The following is a 21328-nucleotide window of genomic DNA, read 5'->3' as shown; positions in this document are numbered from 1 at the left end:
CAATAGCACTGTATCGTTATCTTATTACAGACACTGAAACACTAAACATATCAATAGCACTGTATTGTTATCTTATTACAGACACTGTAACACCAAACATATCAATAGCACTGTGTCGTTATCTAATTACAGACGCTGAAACACTTAACATATCAATAGCACTGTATCGTTATCTAATTACAGACACTGTAACACCAAACATATCAATAGCACTGTATCGTTATCTAATTACAGACACTGAAACACCAAACATACCAATAGCACTGTATCCTTATCTATGTTTAAGTTTTGAATACAGTTTAATCTGTATTTCATGTAATATGTATTTACTCTAATAATTAAATAATGTTTTTTTTTATTCACAGTTTTCATTTTTTTTTCTTATCACAGACACTGTAACACCAAACATATCAATGGCACTGTATCGTTATCTGTGTCAACATATAGTAGGCTCAGAGGATCATGTTAAAACAGTCAGATTGATGAACGCTATCAGGGACATTTTATCAAGTGAAAAGGAAGAACCAATTATAACAAGTGGAAGCTTTGGGGAAGGACTTGATATGCGAGGCAGTGATTTAGATTGAATGAATGTATCTAGAACGTTAGAGGTTTATGAAGATTTAAAACTACAGTTTAATCAAAATATAACATATTTTTCAATGGATAGAGACGATGTCAAACCTGGTTATACTCAGTTGAAACTAGATCGGAGAGGAGTTTTAAAACACTGTGAAGAACAAAATGGTAAACATTATTTTTCGAGTACATTATATAAACAACTGAACGTCAACAAAAATCATTGACCTGTTCATACTATTTGTAGTGCTTTTTTGTTATTTAATGCTAACATGTATTTTATCAAAGTACGATTCATGGACCCTGTATATCTGACTCGACAGGATATTTGGACGTAGATTGTTGCTTACAATGTAACACGTGGGTATCTCCTGCAGGACAGTGGATCACAAGATCCAATAACTCATGGCCTAGTCATAATGTCAAACAAAGTATTATAAAACACGGAGTACTTTTTGTACCGGTTGGAGTTAAGGGCTCACCAAAAGAAGATCTAGAATGGCGAATATCATTTTCAGTTGGTGAAAAATTTCTAATTAATACCTTTACACACACTCAACTACTGTGCTATGCTCTCTTTAAAATTATATTGAAAGATGTAATAGCTACTTTCTCCGAATGTGAAGATTTACTCTGTTCTTACTTTCTGAAAACAATTGTGTTCTGGATATCTGAAGAACTGCCGCAATCCGTATGGAAACCTGATTACATTATTCCTTGTTTTATGCGATGTTTTAGCAGGCTGGTGTATTGTGTTAAGCACTCAGTTTGCTTACACTACTTCATTCTAGAGAACAACATGTTCGAAAACAAAACTGTGGGCCGTGCTCGTGAAGTACTTTTAGAAAAATTATATATGTTGCATAGTAATAATTGGCGATGCATTTTATTTTCTGATCAAATATCTTACTTTAATTTATCAATTTGGAATTTCCCCTTTGAACCGCATACACTATATTCCAAAGAAGTAGAAAAAATAATTTCATCCAAGTTATGGCATTTGGCAAATATATCCTTATCAGTCACGCCATCGAATATAGTCAATATGAGAATGAAACAGACATGTTTTTGTCAGCAGTCTTCCGGATCTACTATTAAAGACATATATAAATTCTACATGTCAAAGTGGTGTCAAGTACATGCCAAGTGTGTACCACTCATTAGTACATTAATTAATAATAAATACCAATGTAAACAGTACAAACTTTGTTTGAGTACTGTCATAGATAATATTTATCATGACGCTGTATCTGGATGGCACCTATACAAACAGTACAAATCCTGTCTTAGTGCTGTCACAGATAATATCTATCATGACGCTGTATCTGGATGGCTGATGGTTGCTACCCTTTTCTATAAGACAAAACAATACAGTAAAGCCTTATACATCATCAGTTATTCTTTATCGAAATATACTTCTGAAAAACTTTACTTGAGGACTATATCGGATATCCATTACCAGTTGGTAAAACTGCAAATATTTCAGAAAAAGAGTTTGGTGTGTTTGCTGAAAATATTGGTTGTGAACGATATACTATTTGATATGAATTCTACGTTAATACCAGATGAACTTCAAATGAACCAATTGAATGAAATTTGAGTATTTTCATCTACAGCGTAAGCTTATTTCCTTAATTTCCTTTGTTATTACCATCTCAATAATGTCAGACAATGCCTAGATTCCCTCCAATGTTCACAATTGGTTATAGATGAAGGTTATTTAATGGTATCTGCAGATGTGAAAGCAGAAGCTTATAATCTGTTGGGAATCGCTCTACAGTTATTAGGCGATAAGGAATCTGCAAGACACGTATTTTTACAATCACTTAAATTATTCCCGTTCGAATTTTGTATATCTGCTGTAAAGAGACTTTTGTTAATGAACTAATTGTGACATCTGTTGAACTGCCAAAATTATGACATTTGTGATTTTTTGTCTACGAGGCAGGGTAAAATATATTTATATATGTTCAATATATAATTGTACTAGAAAAAAGTGCTATATGAACTTGATGGAGCAACATTTCACTACAAACTGACGAACAATACATATTATATAAAATATTGGTTTAGTTACTTTAAATCTTAATTTGTGAAAGTCATTTTGAATAAACAGATATTTTTTTATTTTTTTTCGTTTGTGTCATGGCGTTGTCAGTTTATTCCGACAGGGTACGTGTTACCTGATATGCATACAAAACTATTAAATTATTCAATGAAAAAACTCACTTTCAAAGCTTGGAAAATCAAACCACGTTTATTAAATATTTTTGGTAACAAAAATCGGTATTTAAAATCGAAGATGAAAATTTAGTATTCAAATATCTGCACATGCATTTACAGTTTTAATCAGTCCATGTTTATTTTATGTTTTTCTAGTTTAATTAGAGGTGGGTTTTTATTATGAACAAAGAGTGTTGGTGTAAATATGAGACAAACAGGACATGTTTTAGCCCAGTACCGTGTATCTAATTGTATCATATATTGAAAATGCATTGCCTTGTGTTTTATATTGTTGCCAGGTATGTTTGTTGTAACAATAACTTTTAATTTCAACACACATTTTACAGAGTTGAATATATAAAACTTGATAAAATAACTACCGGTTACATACTAGCTTTACCATGTTTAATGGAAACTTTTTAGACGTGGGAAATATCAACAAAAGATTTGTTCGTTTTCAGTGAACCGTGAAATAGGGGTCACAATTGTAATTTGGAATGAAAATGAAAAAAGTCCGCCAAAAACTGAATCATTTGTAAAAAGTTTCAAGTTGATGTGACCGCTTCTACCTCAACCTCAAACTTTAAGGTAAGAATATACTTAAGTACAGCTATTTGTAAGAACCAGGCAGATATAAAAAAAAGTGATTCATCCAATATACCAATTCTCAGTTTATTTTGTTTAAATATCTTCACTATAGTATTAAAGATATGAATATACAAAAAAATGTCATCAACAAATAGTGATACAAATAAAATTAATGATTTTAAATCACTAGTTGTTCCTATCATTCCTTTGTAAATAGCACACTATTCTATGATGCTTACTTGAATGAACAAGTAAGAACCATGTATAACTATACACCAAATTGAAGTTTTATAACTCCTCTATGATTCTCATTTAAAAAAAGGATGGGTTTTTATACTAAAAGTGTACGAAGGACATACGAAACCATTTGATTTCCTACAAACTTGGAAAATGTACATGCTTAGATGAGGGGCATTTTCATGCTTTGATTTGTTATCAGGCTGGTATATTTTCTATCATGGGAGAATATTCTGTGTCCTACTCACTTCTTTTGGTATCAAGTGGAGGAGGAGTAGCATTTTATGTGGACATCCTGATCACCTGGTAAATACAAACCAGAATCCGACTGGACTGTCACACCTCAAATTAGCCACCACCTTTTCGGGACCAAAGAAGTTGTGCTACCAATAGGATCAGGTAATACTCTTACATTGAAAGATAAAAGAGGGACGAAAGATACCAGAGGGAGAATCAAACTCATAGATAGAAAATAAACTGACAACGCCATGGCTTAAAATAAAAAGACAAACAGACAAATTTTAGTAGAGAAGACACAACATTCATGGCCAAATTTTGAGGTAAAATTTTAATTGAACATGTCGAACAGCATGCATATTGTATATTATACAAAGAATATATGAATATAACAAGACAATGGTTTTTCAATGGCCGGATACAGCTGGTCCCTACACGATGATTGGATACTGCCCCAGCTTAAATGGACGTCACAATAAAATCCAAAATACATAGATGAGCCAAAATCAAGAAACTCCACACTTGGGACAGGAGCAAAAATGTGGCGGGTTTAAATCTATTTCGTGAGATCTTGAACCTCCCCTGAACCTCTAGCCAATGTGGAATAAATAAACACAGCAAAACGCACAGTAAAACTCAGTTCAAAAGAAGTCCGAGTACGATGCTAGAATACTTTACTACAGAAACAAACAATATGACAATGATACATAAATCAACAAAAGACTACTAGTAGTTACTTACCAGACCTCAATTAAACTGATTAAAATATATAATGTCTTCATCAGATAAAAATCAATCACAATCCCTCCCGATAGGGGTTTAGTGTCATACCATCATGAAATGTACGAGAAGAACATAACCCATGTCATGCCAGCAAATGGTTTTCTAATAAATGTGTCCATTTCCGATGCAAAGACCCTATGAGTGAATCAATATGACTGTGGATTCATTTATTTTCGTGGGTACCAATTTTTGTGGATAAGGGAAAACTTGCATGTTCGTGGATAATTATTTTCGTGGTTTTGATATACAAGCCTATAGAAAAGTTGCCATTCGTTGAACATTTAATTTCTTGGTTCACCTGTAGCCACGAAATCCACGAAAATTGGTATCCAACGAACTTTAATGAATCCACAGTAATACCAAAATATGCCATCCTTAATGACCTGACTACGGTATCGTACCTATATCCCTTCTGAATAAGATTGTTTAAAAGTTCGGTTAGATTTTGAGATGAATGACGACATGTTAGTGCGTTGTATAATATATCACCATAAATAAAGGCAACAGAAGTATACCGCTGTTCGAAAGTCATAAATCGATTGAGAAATAAACAAATCCGGGTTACAAACTAAAAGTGAGGGAAACACATCAAATATAAGAGGATAACAACAAAACTACAGAAACACTAAAGTGCAACAAAACCAAACGACAATGCAACACACACAGAAACGAACTTTAAGATAACAATTGCCATTTTCCTGACTTGGTACAGAACGTTTTAAGAAAAATGGTGGGTTGAAAAGATGGGATGTTAAGTAACTAAACGTATAAGATGTCTTCACGTTGATTGATATTTACGAATGATGTCCTTGTTTTTATGTTAGCATTAGCGGTGATATTGTGTATGTGTTAAGTCAAATGTAAGTCAAATTGGAAAGTGATGCTAAGATATTATAGTGAGAAAACATATTTTAATTGTATTGTGGTGAAAAATTTAATGATGTTTTCGAATTAGATCATAGCGGAAACTGTTTAAATATATGTGTTTTTCACGGGTTCCAGCTACCAATTAAACAATCTAATATTTTTAACAGTTTATATGTCCCTACCCTATGTCTATACCAAAATATGCCATCCTTCATGGCTTGACTACATTATCGTAACTTTATCCCTTCTGAATATGTCTTATTAAGGGTTTGGTTAGCTTTTGAGGTGATTGCCGACATTTTTGTGCTTTGTAAAGAATATTACCATAAAAGATTGGATGTGAAATACCTGAACGTACAAGATGTATGCATGTTGATTTATATTTACGAATGATGTCCATGTACCGATAGTAACTAGTTTGTGATATCGAAAACCCTGGTGTAATAATTTTTCAGTAACACATATATGTTTTCTTAAAATCAAATACGTTGTTACAAACACAAGCGCATCCAATCAGTTGAGAAAAGTTAACACCTTCCGATGTTGACATAAGAACGTCACCATCTAAAACTGGGTAATTAACAACAGCAAATGAAAAATCCTATCTTTTTTCATAAATTTGGGTATTACGCTTCTCGTTAAAGATATAGATATCAAGATCCAGGAAGGGGCAGTGTTAATAGTTCAGTTTTAACTTTATTTAAAGTAAGTTCGGCAGGATAAATCTATTTAGTGTACATACTGAAGTCGTCATTATTAAGAGCCAATATATCATCAAAAGATCTTTAAGAGTTATTAAATTTTTGTATCAGATGTTTTTTTCGATGGATCTTTGCTGATTTGAGTCATAAATTGTAACTCATAACAATACAGAAAAAGGTCCGCAATAGTGGTATACAGTAAGTACCAATTGGAATTCCGATAACTTGACGATATACGGAATCTCCATAGCGAATAAATATTTTATCAAGTAAAAATGCAAGGATAATTATAGTATCAAAGCAGGTCCAATTTACATAGTTATTTTGTTTGGTGTTTCTAAGAAATGACCTCAAAGAGTTTGAACATATATATTCGCATTCTGACTGTTTAAATGCCATAGCTTGAATATTATTATAGATAGAGATAAAATGTAATCAGCAATCATGTTCAGCAAAGTAAGATCCACAAATAAGTTAATAGAACCAAAACTGGTAATAGACCCCATAATGAGTTATTGCCATTTATAGTCATTTCTAAAACAATTTTTCGTAAACTTTTGTAATCTTTCACAAAAATCTTTTCCAGTTAAACAATTGGGCCAAATAGAACCAAACTTGGCTACAATAACCATTAGGATATTGATTTTTAGAAATGTGTCCGGTGACCCCGCCTGCTATCAAAGATGGTGGACGTGGCTAAGAATAAAACCTATGTGGTTAAATGCAAGTTTTGTCTATTATTTTGATAATCGTTATAAATGAAGGAAAACTGAATAGGGTATAAATGCTTAATATGTTGAGCTCTACCAATTGTCCATACACGTCAAAACTGACAGACAATTTCCTGTAGGAGTTATTGCCCTTTTTAGAATTACAAATTTACCTCTTTTTTTCATTTTTGCCTATTATCTTTAAAATTATAATAGATAGAGAAACTTTAAACTGCAAAAATTATCAGCAAGACAAGTTCTACAAATAAGTTAACATTGTCGAACAACAGTCTTATAGTTGAAATCGTCAGTTGACTAGAGCTATTGCCTTTTGATGACGATAAATACAATTTTATGGCGTTTCTCTCTTATAACTAAAAACTTATACTTGATAGAAAGAAACTTAAATAAACAAAAATGATCCGCAAAACAAGATCTACAATTAAAACAAATGGCGAAAATTGTCCGACGACTCCTTAATGAAGTTAGTGCCCTTTAACGACGTTTATAACCATTTTTGGTTTTGCCTTATATGATAGAAATTATAAAACATTTTGAGATAGATTCAAACTTGAATAATCAAAAATGCAAGACAAAACATACGAAAAAGTCAAATTTTGCCGATATGATTAGAAGACTGTTACCTTTTATAGCAGCCATTTCCCTTAGATTAGGAGTTTTTTTTAACATGTTTTGTGTTTTGAGCAAAAGCTTAATGAGATAGAATGAAACTAATCAGCAAAGTTAGATTAAAATAAACAAAGATTTTTGTCATTATTTCTATTCTCGTCTACAAAGTTGGAGTGGTGTCCTTTGTTGAATATGCATACAGACCAAGGTGAACGACACAGACTCTATAGAGCCTCTCATTATTTGTTTTTTAATTATGCATTTTTTTCATGGTGTTTCAGTGGTTAGAACCCCCTTTTAAAATGGATGGATTCGGGCATGATATACGGATGATTGAAATTGATATCATGATGTTTGTTGGAAGTATATGCTGATACTGTTTGAAATTACATATATGTATATATACTTTTGTAAGTGTATTGAAGTAAAGTGTATTACTTTAGAACAATCCTTTTGCGCACAGGATCCGCTACTCATACATGTGCTTTTTGTCATTACATAATTATGTAACGTTGTTACAAATGAACTTAAATTAATCAAATCAAATTAAGAAATTAATCTTCTTGTAAATATGTGACTTAAGATCAGCAAGCATTAAACTTTGTGTTTGGTAATTTCTATTTTGTATTAATATTGTAGTTATATAAAAAGAGCATAAACATAATACATCCTTTTGGTCCAAAGTTGTTCATTAGTTTGATGACAGCTGTACAAGGGTCTTGATAAGGTTGCCAGAATATAGAGATTACAGATGCAGGTCCATGATTTTAAAAGAGATGACCGGGACCTTGAAAGCCAACGCTTAATTAAAGAAAAGAAAAAAATACGACCAGAAAATACAAAAGGGATTAATTGGATGTTAGAATATACATATAAAAAACCATGGCAAAATAGTCGAAAAATTAAAGAATACAGAAATGATGTACCCCAATTCAGACTCTCTTGTGTGATCACAGACAACCAACATGTTGATAAATTACAACAATTATTATACCTCAGTCATCACTTTCTATATTAAATAAATACACAATATTTTCACTATTTTTTTCAAATATCAAGCGTTGAACTATTAGACCGGTCAATAGTTTCCAACTATTGGACCTCGGTGAAACTATTTGACCGCAAGCGACATTATATTTCGCGGAATTTCAATGCTTATTTTGAGATGCCGCGGGAGTTGCAACGTCGAGTTTTACCTCTTGTATATATCTAGAGTTGTATCAGTGTAGAACGTAGCCTTACCATTCAGAATATATATAAAGTAAACATGAAATAGTATGGTTGTGTTTCTGTTCTTTATATTACGATAGTAGATTTATCCCCGACATTTATTGTCTGGTGTCTCTTTCGATATGATAAAACACTTACTGACTGGATATTTCTGGAATAGTAAGTCTATTGTGCCCTCGGATACAACTATTGCCATCGGTTGTGCCTCAGGGCAATTGTTGCACCAGTCAATAAGTATACACTATTGTAGCGGTTTTGTTCATGTTCGCATCCGTTTAAGATTCTCCTTTATGTTTCAACTGACACGTGGAAACCCGACTATATTACTAAGGAATGTAAAACCTATTACATAGGGGTCGGGATGGGGGTCCCTTATCTTTTTTAATTCTTTTTTTTTAATTATTTTTCAAATCGTGTTTCTCTATTTGTTATTTATTATGGCCATTTTTCTATTATTCTCTATTTTTTTATATTTTTGCACCTCGTTTTCTCTATTCTCTATTTTTTTCGACCAAAGTTTCTCTGTTATTTATCTTTATTGTCCTTTATTCTTTACATTTTGTCCATTATTATCTGAACTTTAAGTAGATCGGAATACCAAAAAAAAAACGATTTGGTCTGCTTCGAATCTTGACCTAATCCTAGAAAATTAGTACACTTCAATTTTTTACATATTTAAATTTCATTCTTCACAAATCACTCAGATACGGCATATATATCAGCCAGTTGGTACAAATTCAAGTTGATGTTTTTTTTTCCAGTACACTGTTTACAAGGAAGCAAAATGCATTACATTCTGAAACTGTTCCGAATTGTGATTAATTTCAGAATGTTATCAGTGATTGGGTTAATTGTAAAACACAGACGAAAATTTCTTTATAAAATAACAACACCAACAAAGTTCAAACAAGTTTTATTAAAAAACAGTCAACAAAAAACATGAAGATAAAGTACCATACAACTTAAATGGGGACGGGGAAGGGGGGAGTTAAACGACTTACCACTGCACAAGTTTCATAAATCTTCTTGGAGTTCTTGATTCTCAAACGGTTACCAACCTTTTTCCCACATACTATCTACAATAAATCAGTATATATATATATATATATATATATATATATATATATATATATATATATATATATATAAGAAGATGTGGTATGAGTGCCAATGAGTCAACTCTCCATCCAAGGCACATTTTGTAAAACTTAAACCATTGTAGGTCAGTGCACGGTCTTCAACGCGAAGTTTCGGCTCACACTGAACAGCAAGCTTTAAAGAGCCCCCAATATGACTAGTGAAAACCATTCAGACGGGAAAACCAACGGTCTAATCTATATAAAAAAGAGAACATTTTGAAGTTCTAAAATTTGTAGAAGAGAAGATGTGGATCATTATCTAATTCAATGTTCTATTCTGTTTGCACTGTTTTAAATTCCTTCTGGTTAGTACCTTACAAAGATTCTACAAAAGCAGATTGTTTCCTTGGACTGGTTTCTTGTCCTGTATTTGTTTTGCTACGACGCCTATAGTTATCATATACCTCTGCATAACAGTTTATTATTGAATCTATACACATAATCCCACGTTTCATTGTTCATAATGAGCCGAAGTATATCTATCTCCGATACCCGTATGTTGCAAGGGAGAGAACAAGCCTATTGTTGATTATGAATCGAAGTATATCTGTCTCCGATACCCGTATGTTGCAAGTGAGAGAACAAGCCTATTGTTTATTATGAATCGAAGTATATCTATCTCCGATACCCGTATGTTGCAAGGGAGAGAACAAGCCTAGTGTTCATTATGAATCGAAGTATATCTATCTCCGATACCCGTATGTTGCAAGTGAGAGAACAAGCCTATTGTTCATTATGAATCGAAGTATATCTATCTCCGATACCCGTATGTTGCAAGTGAGAAAACAAGCCTATTGTTCATTATGAATCGAAGTATATCTATCTCCGATACCCGTATGTTGCAAGGGAGAGAACAAGCCTATTGTTTCCTTTGAATCATTGTAGACTCGTTTTGGAAGCGACCGTGTGCTTCTTCGTGCTTATGCTGTTGGCATACACATGTTTTCTTTGTTATTTGCCTGCATGTAGCGACCATGCATATCACGGATGTGTGTAAAAGAAAAAAAATATATTTTAATTTCTTGAACAGAGAAAACAGTGTAGTTTTTTCTTTATACCGAATAAATAAATTCCAACATCATGCTTTAGCCGACACATTTTCATGGTCCCAAAATATGGATATCCTTGCAGAAAACCTGATTATGCCGACACCCTGCTTTATCTGACATATTTTCTGGTCCCCCAGTGTGTCTGATAACACAGGTTACACTGTAAATGATTAACACTAACCATTTATTATTGTATCAGAAAGTATAATTCCACGCGTTTCATCGTTCTTTTGAAAGATAAAAACATTATGAACCGAAGTATATATTTGTTCAATTACCCGTTAGGTGTCCGGTGGGGTTTATTTCGCGTGAAACATTTACAGAAAAAAAAATCACCTTAAGTATTCGCAATTTTAGAATATAAAGCATTCTGGGTAATATTTTTCAAAAGCATACACCAAAACGTAGTGATTGGTTCAAAGGGGCATACACAAGGGAAATTAAACAAATGACGAGACGTTTTTGTTTAATTTTCATTTTGGGGAATGAACAATCAAATTAATCATAGTCCTTAAGATTCGGATACGCCCAAATAGAGACTAGGAATACAATCTCCATTATATGATGTTCTTCTCCGAATAATGAACTTCCAACGGTATGTTTATTCTGTTTGTAATAACCTACCTGCATCCGCACGTTGGACATCCATGTCTATCTTTCAAAGGGCCCCCACCAGGGTAACAATGTCTTGACAGACACATAATCCTAGGACATGGATAAGCTGAAATATAAAGATAATTGATGGACAGACAATTGGAGAACAGCCATCATCGGCAGTGATATACGTTTTCTTATTTCCTTATTCACGTGTTCATGAGGAGCAAACCCAACAAAGGAGAAATGCAAATGTTATGTAAAATTGAGAATGGAAATGGGGAATGTGTCAAAGAGACAACAACCCGACCAAAGAGCAGAAAACAGCCAAAGTCCACCAATGGCTCTTCAATACATGGTTACCAAGGATGGATGTCTGGATGGTGATTACAGATTAGAGAATAATTAATAGAGAAAAATTAGTAAAAATATAAAGAATAGAGAATAATATGATGCAAAAGAATAATAGAAAAACTGTTGAAAACAAAAGAATGAATAAAATACTGATTACAGTAATGAACGATGTACATCATAGTAATTACAGAAAATTCCCCTAAGATGTACCTTTTTCCAATAGTCCAATCAAAAGAAGCGTCCAAATATAAAACACCCCAATTTCAACATGTTAACCAACAACACAACCCATATTATCGACTGATTGATTAATGACTGTTTAAAAAACGACAATCGGCCGATATTAATCAGGATGGTAACACGTTAATCAATCTAATAAAAACATAGATACATATCTGATTTGATTTTGTTCTTCCTTCGGCGCATGCCAATCACATGACAATTACATGATGATCACAGATATTCTAATCAAAACGCCCCAATTCCACATGTTAATTTACATATTACGACAATCGGCAAACATTAATGAGGACAGTAACACGTTAATCGATCTAATACAAATATAGATACATATATGATTTCATTGTACTCATACTTCGGCGCAAGTCACAAGTGTTATCGGGTTTATACTTACACGAGCACGAAAGCTTGTGCCACATGTGAAGCAGGAATTTATTACTCTTCCGGAGCACTTGTAATTAAACCCGGTTTTTGGTGGGGTTTGTGTTGATTTTTCTTGATTTGTTTATGTTTTGTTTATTGTAATGGCGTGTGTCTTTTCTTGCTATGGATTTGTCAGCTTCGAATGTCCCTTTGGTATTTCGTATCTCTTCTACGATAGATCTATATTTTCATGAAAATGCACGTTAGTGCGATATGAATTACTGTTCGTGAACTAGAAATATAGTTTTCTTTATACAAGACCGAAACGCTGAGTCTGTTTCACAAAACATGTGACAGTTTATCAAAAGATATATATTACAAAACTCCTAACTTATCATTCTTTTTTAGCATGTTTAGTGTCCATCGGTCTTAACATGCCAAATTCATGAAAAAAAATACAAATGGTGTCATGTAAAGGTCTGCAAAGTTATTATTAAAAGAATAACTAATCCAAGAATTCAATTAGAGAAAAATATTCAACGAGTGACCGAACAACACATAAATTCACGATTGCGCGTAGCGCCTGAGTTAGTTATCATTGGTGTATGACGTCAGAGGAGTAAAATAAGGACCTACTTTTTCAAAATTGGTGGATCTGCGCCTTGTATTCTGATGCTAGGCCACACAAAAAAGAGTGGTTGTTTGAGATTCTTATATCAATACGAGTTAATAAAGGCATTAACATAAACTCCTTTAATCTCCGTTTATATATACATGATCATATAGGTTACATTGTATATCGGATGATAAACTCGCAATGAAACTCTCAGGGAACTCAGAGATGTATTGTTTTGCTCATTGTTGAAGACCTTACGGTGATCTATAGTTGTGATAAACATCTATGTCATTTGGTCTCTGGTGGATCATCTCTTTATTCTTATATACTAATGTGAAGGTTAACAGTCACAATAAAGTTTTACATCTATGAATATCAAATGTGTATCAATGTATACTTACGTAAAGGTTTACAGTCTCAAGTTTTACATCTATGAATATCATATGTGTATCTGTGTATACTTACATGAAGGTTTGCAGTCACAAGTATTACATCTATGAATATCGTAAGTGTATCTGTGTATACCTACGTGAAGGTTTACAGTCTCAAGTATTACATCTATAAATATCTTATGTGTATCTGTGTATACTTACGTGAAGGTTAACAGCCACAATTAAGTTTTACAACTATGAATATCAAAAGTATATCAATGTATACTTACATGAAGGTTTGCAATCAAAGGTATTGCATCTATGAATATCACATGTGTATCTGTGTATACTTACATGAAGGTTTACAGTCACAAGTATAACATCTATAATATCATGTGTGTAGCTGTGTATACTTACGTGAAGATTTGCAGTCACAAGTATAACAGCCATGAATATCATATGTGTATCTGTGTATACTTACGTGAAGGTTAACAGCCACAATTAAGTTTTACAACTATGAATATCAAATGTATATCAATGTATACTTACGTACAGATTTACAGTCTCAAGTATTACATTCATGTATATCATATGTGTATCTGTGTATACTTACATGAAGGTTTAACGTCACAATTATTACATCTATTAACATCATGTGTGTATCCGTGTATACTACCGTGAAGGTTTACAGTCACAAGTATTACATCTATGAATATTATGTACTATGTATATGTGTATACTTACGTAAAGGTTTACAGTCACAAATATTACAGCCATGAATATCATAGGTGTACCCGCGTGGACAATCGCTACTACATTTAACCTCGGGGCAGATATAATCTATTGATAGTCTTTTAACTGAAATTAACAATTGGATTATACATTTTAGTTTGTGCTGAGATAAATTACGAAACTAAAGTAAAAGAAAACAAATATCAAATTACTCCTTTATGAAGTTTTCAATATTCTATCACATTTTTTTCAAAGTTTACTGGAAAAAAAATACTCTTCAAATGGTTAATAGAAGTAACAAACTGACGCCCCTGCAATCTCCTCGTCCTCTTCAACCATAGGTGCTTGGGGATAGGACAATTATTTTCAGTCCTCTCCTTTCCCTTCTTTAATTCGTATTTTTTTTTTTTTCATTGCTGGTATTTTTGCCTTTTTCTTTTATTAACTTACACAAATATTCTAGAAACTATTATATTTATATTATCAATTCCTAGTTTACTGATACTATATTATATATCTATATTGGGTGGAAAGGTAGCAAAATAATTGTCCTTTTCCCCAGTATCTACCAATATGACGTAAATGACGAAAAACGATATATTCTTCTAAATTTATAAATACAATTTCCATCGATCGCCCGTTGATTCAAGTCGGACATGCTACAATAGCTTTACTATTAGTGTAAACATATACATGTATGATACAAAGAAAATATGCTTTTAATGTGTGTATATTTTCATTTACTATAAACAAATAATAATTATACATATTGACGTAGTTTAAATAACACTTACTCGTTAGAGATGACACATACTGAAATATAAAAATGCAAAATAAATTACTCACTGTGATTTGAGATGAAGAACAACAATAAAACCGCTGCTCAGCTTTTTGTGTGTTTGTTTTTGGTGTGTCATGGATGGATGCTCAAAAGCCTTTGGTTTTCTCTTATTTGTACAAATTGGCATGTAGCATAGGGAAACAAAACTTTTGCTTAGGTATAATTATTTATATAATCAAGTTAAGTGTTCAATCAATTAAAAATCTAAAGTTTTCCTGTAATAGACTATAATATTGAATAGATGTGTCAGAGAGACAACAACCTGACAACAGAAAAGAAAATCATGCACCCGGATGCAGACTCTAGATGGCCCTCAACAATAAAATATTTATAAACGCCTAGCATTTGTCATTTTCAATGCACAAATTTAATATAGATTTATCGACTGAAGGCGTTGGTGAATTTTTACTCCGTGTTAAAGGCCTTATACATAGTTACATAGAGATCAAGAGCAGCAATACATCAAGAAATAGAAAAGTCCGAGTAAAAAAATATTAAATCTGTTCACATGATTAATAAGAAGTTTATACTATAATAAAAGCGCTGATTCAACTAAAATCAAATATGTAATTGACTGGTCCAGCATTCTTACATAATGGTCAGAAAGAATTAGTCGTATTGTATTATCTTATCAGTATCAACAAAGGTAGTTTTCTTATTCGAAAAATATATCAATAATGGTACGCTCAAAAAGTAAAAGTAGGACTCGAAATAAATGAATATTTATTTTCAATTTCAGCAAATGTAAATATTAATGTAAAATAACGTTAACAAAGTAAACAAAAAGTGTCCTTTTTAAATATATGTATTTACCTCAATACTTAGTGACAAAAGTAAACTGCATATAATATTCCGTAACATGTTAACAGATGAGATACTTTTACATTCTCTGTCAAAAGTTTATATAACAGGTAAATTTATCATGCAACAAACATAAACATCCGCGTCATTCAGCGCGTCAAATGAAACGTCAAAGATGAAACTAAGGCCACCCCAACTACATTGTGGATTTCCTGATCTTAAGTTTTTACGCAAACAGTTTTTGATAATAAAACTTTTAAATATTTCCAGAAATCATAGATTAGCGAAGAGTATTCAATATCTTACAAGTTTTCAGTTAAGGGTTTCAATATACGAATTCAAAAGTATTTTTCTTTTATGAAATATGCATTTAAAAGAGCTAATAGAGTCTTGAATAACATGGGTACCTCTCAGAGGCGGATTTCGCCGGTGGACGGGGAGGGGGTCGTGGTAGAGGGCGTCACCCTTAGGGAGCTGCATATTTAGTTAACACTTAAACGTTTCACATGTCACCCTCCAAACGTTGTCTCGTTCGTCCCCCTCTTTTTTCCTTTTAAATCCTTATCTGCATCTGCTTCTTATATGTGAGATAATAGGTAGACTAAAAGTCCACATCATGATATGTCTGCATCAGAGTCGACTTGTAAATATTTATTGAAAAAGAAAGACAAGTTCACACTACATCTTAGTTGTGGCCTACATTTATATATGTAACATCCTGTTACGTTGCCATCCATGAATAATGTGTACAACAAAACAAAAACAAAAACACAAAGCATAAATATTTCAATAAAATCCTTTTCAGAATTGGACTTCAAGAATTATGTGCAAATGTATTTAATGTTAAAATATGAAATTACTACTTGGGGTTAACATTTTACCTCGTATTTCTTTGTTGATTATGCGTCAATGAAATTGACAGTCACACCTTTAGGGTTCAGCATACTCAAGAGAATGCGTGTTTTGTTTGTTTTCTTTTTGGCTTTCTTTTTTTGCACAGCTATTTATTGCAATATAGATTAATAGCAGTGCATCATAAGTGTTTGAAGACTGCCTGATATGACATCGGACTCGTTCATTTAAACTGAGTTCTACTGTGTGTATTGCTATATGTTTCTTTATTCTACATTGGCTAGAGGTATGAGGTCAGGTATAGGGGAAGGTTGAGACCTCACATAACATGTCTAACCCCGACGCCTTTTTGCGTCTGTCCCAAGTCAGGAGCCTCTGTCTTTTGTTAGTCTTGTATGTTTTTTAGTTCATGTAGTTTATGTTTTGGAGTTGCTTGTGAGGTCTATTTTCACTGAACTAGTATACAATTTTATTTAGGGGCCAGCTAAGGACCACCTCCAGATGCGGGATTTTCTCGTTGCATTGAAGACCTATTGGTGGCCTTCGGCTGTTGTCTGCTCTTACGTCGGGTAGTTGTCTCTTTGAAATATTCTTCATTTCCATTTTCATCTTTATTTAATTACTGTACTTAAACATGTTGTTGAAGTATAGTAATTAAATTAATGTGTTTTTTAATTTGATAGATGGTTTTGTGCCTTTTTGTAAATTATTGTTTGTTTTGAGATTGTAACACAGTGATGACGGCTGTACCCATATTTTGACTTTTGTTTATTATGTCTGTTTTGTTCACGCATCGTTGTAAATATAAAGGAATTTGATGCGACGGTCATATAAGTGAGAGGTTTAGCGCTATACAAACCAGGTTCAATCCACCATTTTTTACATTGAAAACGCCTGTACCAAGTTAGGAATATGACAGTTGTTGTCTATTCGTTTGATGTGTTTTGTCATTTAATTTTGCCATTTGATTAGGGACTTTACGATTGAATTTTCCTCGGAGTTCAGTATTTTTGTGATTTTACTTTGTATTATTATGTTACATCAAGTTGAACTATAAAATAAAAAAATGTATATATACAAATTGTCACGGTTCATATCCTCTGAACATGTTTATACCTACAAATAAAGTTTTCGGGAAATCACCATATCCGTCCGTCCATTAGTCTTTTTGTTTGCTTTTACAAATCTGTATATCCGTGTGTCATTATTTATTAAACCGCAACACGCTACATCCTAAACCACGGGGGTCATTCGGTTTATCGATTAAACGACTGTGAAAGAAGAACTAACTGTGGTCAAGCATTGCGATCGGATCGTAAAAGCAATTTCATACAATTTCACTGCTTAATTTGTGAAAATATGATGTATTATCAACATGCGGGCAAATTTGGAAAAAAGATATACGTCTTTCAAAAATGGTGCAACTTCTTTAAAATTAATGTTCAAGAAGTAGAAAAAAGGTGACACATTTCTAGTATAAGACTTATTAGATAAAATTACGCTTTGTACCTACAATCTTTATAATGGTAACATTGTAATAATTCATTATAAATTTGAAAATTGATCTTCATTGTATCCGGTAGTCCAGTAATATAAAATAAAATTGAGAATGGAAAGGGAGAATATCAAAAAGACAACAACCCAACAAAAGAGCAGAAAACAGCATAATCCCACCAACGGGGTTTCAATGCAGCGAGAACAACCCGCAACTGTAGGCGGGCTTCAGCTGGTCCCTTGTTTTGTAGGTTACAATTAACCATTAGAATCTATGAGCGGAGCCATTTTATGAACATAACATGGTTTTCAAAAGTAAGAGTATAGCTAATCCTGATTGGTCGATATGTGCGCCCGTTATCTTATGTTATAGAGACTTCAGGAACTCTGCATTATACAAAAGGCAAAATAAAATATTTTCCTTAGCCCTAACGAAAATGTGATGTTTTTTCAACGATAAAATGAGACACGTATTTTTAGTGCAAAATTGAAAGTCATGGGAGATAAATACAAATAACTCGGAGAATAGCAACGGGAACCCTATAATTTTTGGTCCAAAAAATACTGTCCAAATAAATTTTCTTTAATTCTAGCAAGATTTCTTTAAAAAAAATCATTTTTCTAAAGTCTGTATCTCGAATAGCTACCAATGTCACCTATGGGAAAGTTAGTTGTTTATTTTAATCTGTTTAGTGTTTAGTGTCCTGCATCTATTTTGATGCCATCAAACAATAAATAAAAGATGTGGCATGAGTGCCAATGAAACAACTCTCCATCTAACTTACACGATTATACCTCCTTATTTCAAAGATCAGTCTGTACCAATCATTTCTTATACCCATACCAAACCTATTGCAACTAAAATTTTCAATTACAAACATGTTTTGCAGGATGTCAATATTGACGACTTCAAGTCTAAACCTCCTGATTGCACTTGTGCTAGTTGTCAATTCACATATAATACGGCTAATCACGTTATTACCGGTGACCTCAACATTGTCCATTACACTTCCCTGCGAAATGTGTTATCGAAAGGTCCGAAATATCGTGAGCCTAAATCCATCAATTGGAAATACAACTTCAAAATTTTGGTGGATTCAGTCGAGGATTATGCCAGGCAATGGGCTAAGCGCGAGAAGCAAGACGTAGACACTCTTTCCGAATGGATAAAGGCAGTGAGGTCGTTGATCCAAATCAAAATTAAGAAACTGAATGGGTCTATCAATGCCCACGCTACGTCAATCTTTAAAGACCCATATGTTGCAAAACACTTATCTTACCTCCATGACAAATATGTTGTTGTCCCCGCAGATCAAGCCCCAAACAACATCGTTTTTGTGTGTAAAACTCATTACAATAACTGCTTGATAAACGAATTATGTATTGACAATTCACTTGGAAACGCAACATATACCCTCACGACACTTACCAAAGAGGAAATCCTGGATAATCATAGGTCTGTTCTATGTTCCTTAGGAATTTTAACCAAAAATGAAGAACTGGATCTTCCATCACTGTATTGGATACCTAAACTACATAAGTATACAAACAACGGTATATTGCTGGGTTTTCCAAGTGCTCCACAAAACCTCTTTTTAAATTATTAACATTTATTTTATCAGCAGTTAAAGACGGGCTTCAAAGTTATTGTGAAACTGCCTATTCTAGAGGTGGCAGAAATCAGATGTGGATACTTAAAAATTCCAAAGATCTTTAGGAGTACATACAATCTAACTCTCTTTCATCTTGCAATAGTATTAAAACATTTGACTTTTCTACACTTCACACAAGTATTCCACATTCCAAACTAAAAGACAAATTGAAAGAGTTGGTATTGCTTTGTTAATGAAAAAGAATGGCCAACGTAGATACAAGTATCTTGTCTTAGGAAGCGATAAATCCTACTTTGTAAAGGATCACTCTGATTCAAACAAAAAATTCTCTGAAACTGACATTATCAAGTTGCTTGATTTCTTGATTGACAACATATTTGTTACGTTCGGAGGACGTGTTTTTCAACAGACTGTCGGCATTCTAATGGGAACCAATTGTGCCCCTCTTCTTGCCGACTTGTTTCTTTATTATTATGAGGCTGACTTCATACAGGAACTTCAAAGGAAGAAAGATAAGAAGTTAGCAATATCCTTTAACTCTTCTTTTCGCTATATAGATGATGTTCTTTCACTAAATAATTCAAAATTTGGTGACCATGTTGAACGCATCTATCCCATCGAACTAGAGATAAAGGATACAACAGATACAATTAAGTCGGCATCATATCTTGACTTACATCTAGAAATTGACAATGAGGGTCGGTTGAAAACAAAAGTTTACGACAAAAGAGATGATTTCAGCTTTCCAATTGTGAACTTTCCATTTCTAAGTAGCAACATTCCAGCAGCACCTGCATACGGGGTATATATCTCCCAATCGATACGATATTCCCGTGCTTGCATTTCCTATTATGATTTTCTTGATAGAGGGTTGCTGCTCACAAAGAAGCTATTAAACCAAAAGTTCCAAATGGTGAAGCTGAAATCATCCCTTCGTAAATTTTACGGACGCAATCACGAGTTGGTTGACCGTTATGGAATATTTGTTTCACAGATGACTAAGTATTTTGTTTCCACTTTTTTTCTGTGTAAAGCTTTAGCAACCGTGTAACCTCAAGTTTCCAAAAAATTCGAGCATATTGAAGAGTGTATAGAATATCTGATATCGAACCATGCTTATTGAGAAACTTGTTATGCACGATGTCAAGCTTTGAGATTTGTTTCTATAATGATTGTTAGAAAATATAAAAATCGAATATCTAAGCTAATGTTGATAAAATTTATCTTACAAATATTATATTTGAAGTGTAAAAGTGCATCCGAAACAAACATTAGACAACAAACAGACACTCAAATCTATATTTAGAATCTTAAAGCAAGCGACCACAAAACAATTTCACTTCTAGAACAAAAAAAAAAATAGAACTGTGAAGTATACATCAAAAGTATAAAGAGGTTTTCTACTTTTGCTTTTTACATTTTGTCAGATATTCAGAATCATTTAGTTTTATCCATGTACTGCCATTAAAAAATTGCCCGCGTAA

General features: G+C 33.0%; 2 protein-coding genes across 2 annotated transcripts in view; one reads left to right on the top strand and one right to left on the bottom strand.

Moving 5' to 3' along the window:
- Nucleotides 1–850: 850 nt before the first annotated feature.
- Nucleotides 851–2291, top strand: LOC127732478 (uncharacterized; the record flags this gene model as incomplete). The annotated part of the gene is made up of 1 exon (XM_052241516.1): nt 851–2291. A coding segment is annotated over one exon (1329 nt), but the record flags the coding sequence as incomplete, so codon positions are not given.
- Nucleotides 2292–9851: 7560 nt separating this feature from the next.
- The window catches only part of LOC127732554 (antistasin-like), an 84814-nt gene continuing 73337 nt past the window's right edge, over nt 9852–21328 (bottom strand). Inside the window, exon 7 of the mRNA XM_052241604.1 lies at nt 9852–9861. Within this exon, the coding sequence (XP_052097564.1) occupies nt 9858–9861 (4 nt within the window). The 3' untranslated portion in view covers nt 9852–9857. The remainder of the gene's footprint in view (nt 9862–21328) is intronic.

Source organism: Mytilus californianus, unplaced genomic scaffold (assembly GCF_021869535.1).
Source record: "Mytilus californianus isolate M0D057914Y unplaced genomic scaffold, xbMytCali1.0.p SCAF_25, whole genome shotgun sequence".
NCBI lineage: Eukaryota > Metazoa > Mollusca > Bivalvia > Mytilida > Mytilidae > Mytilus > Mytilus californianus.
This window is presented reverse-complemented; position numbering and strand designations above follow the sequence as displayed.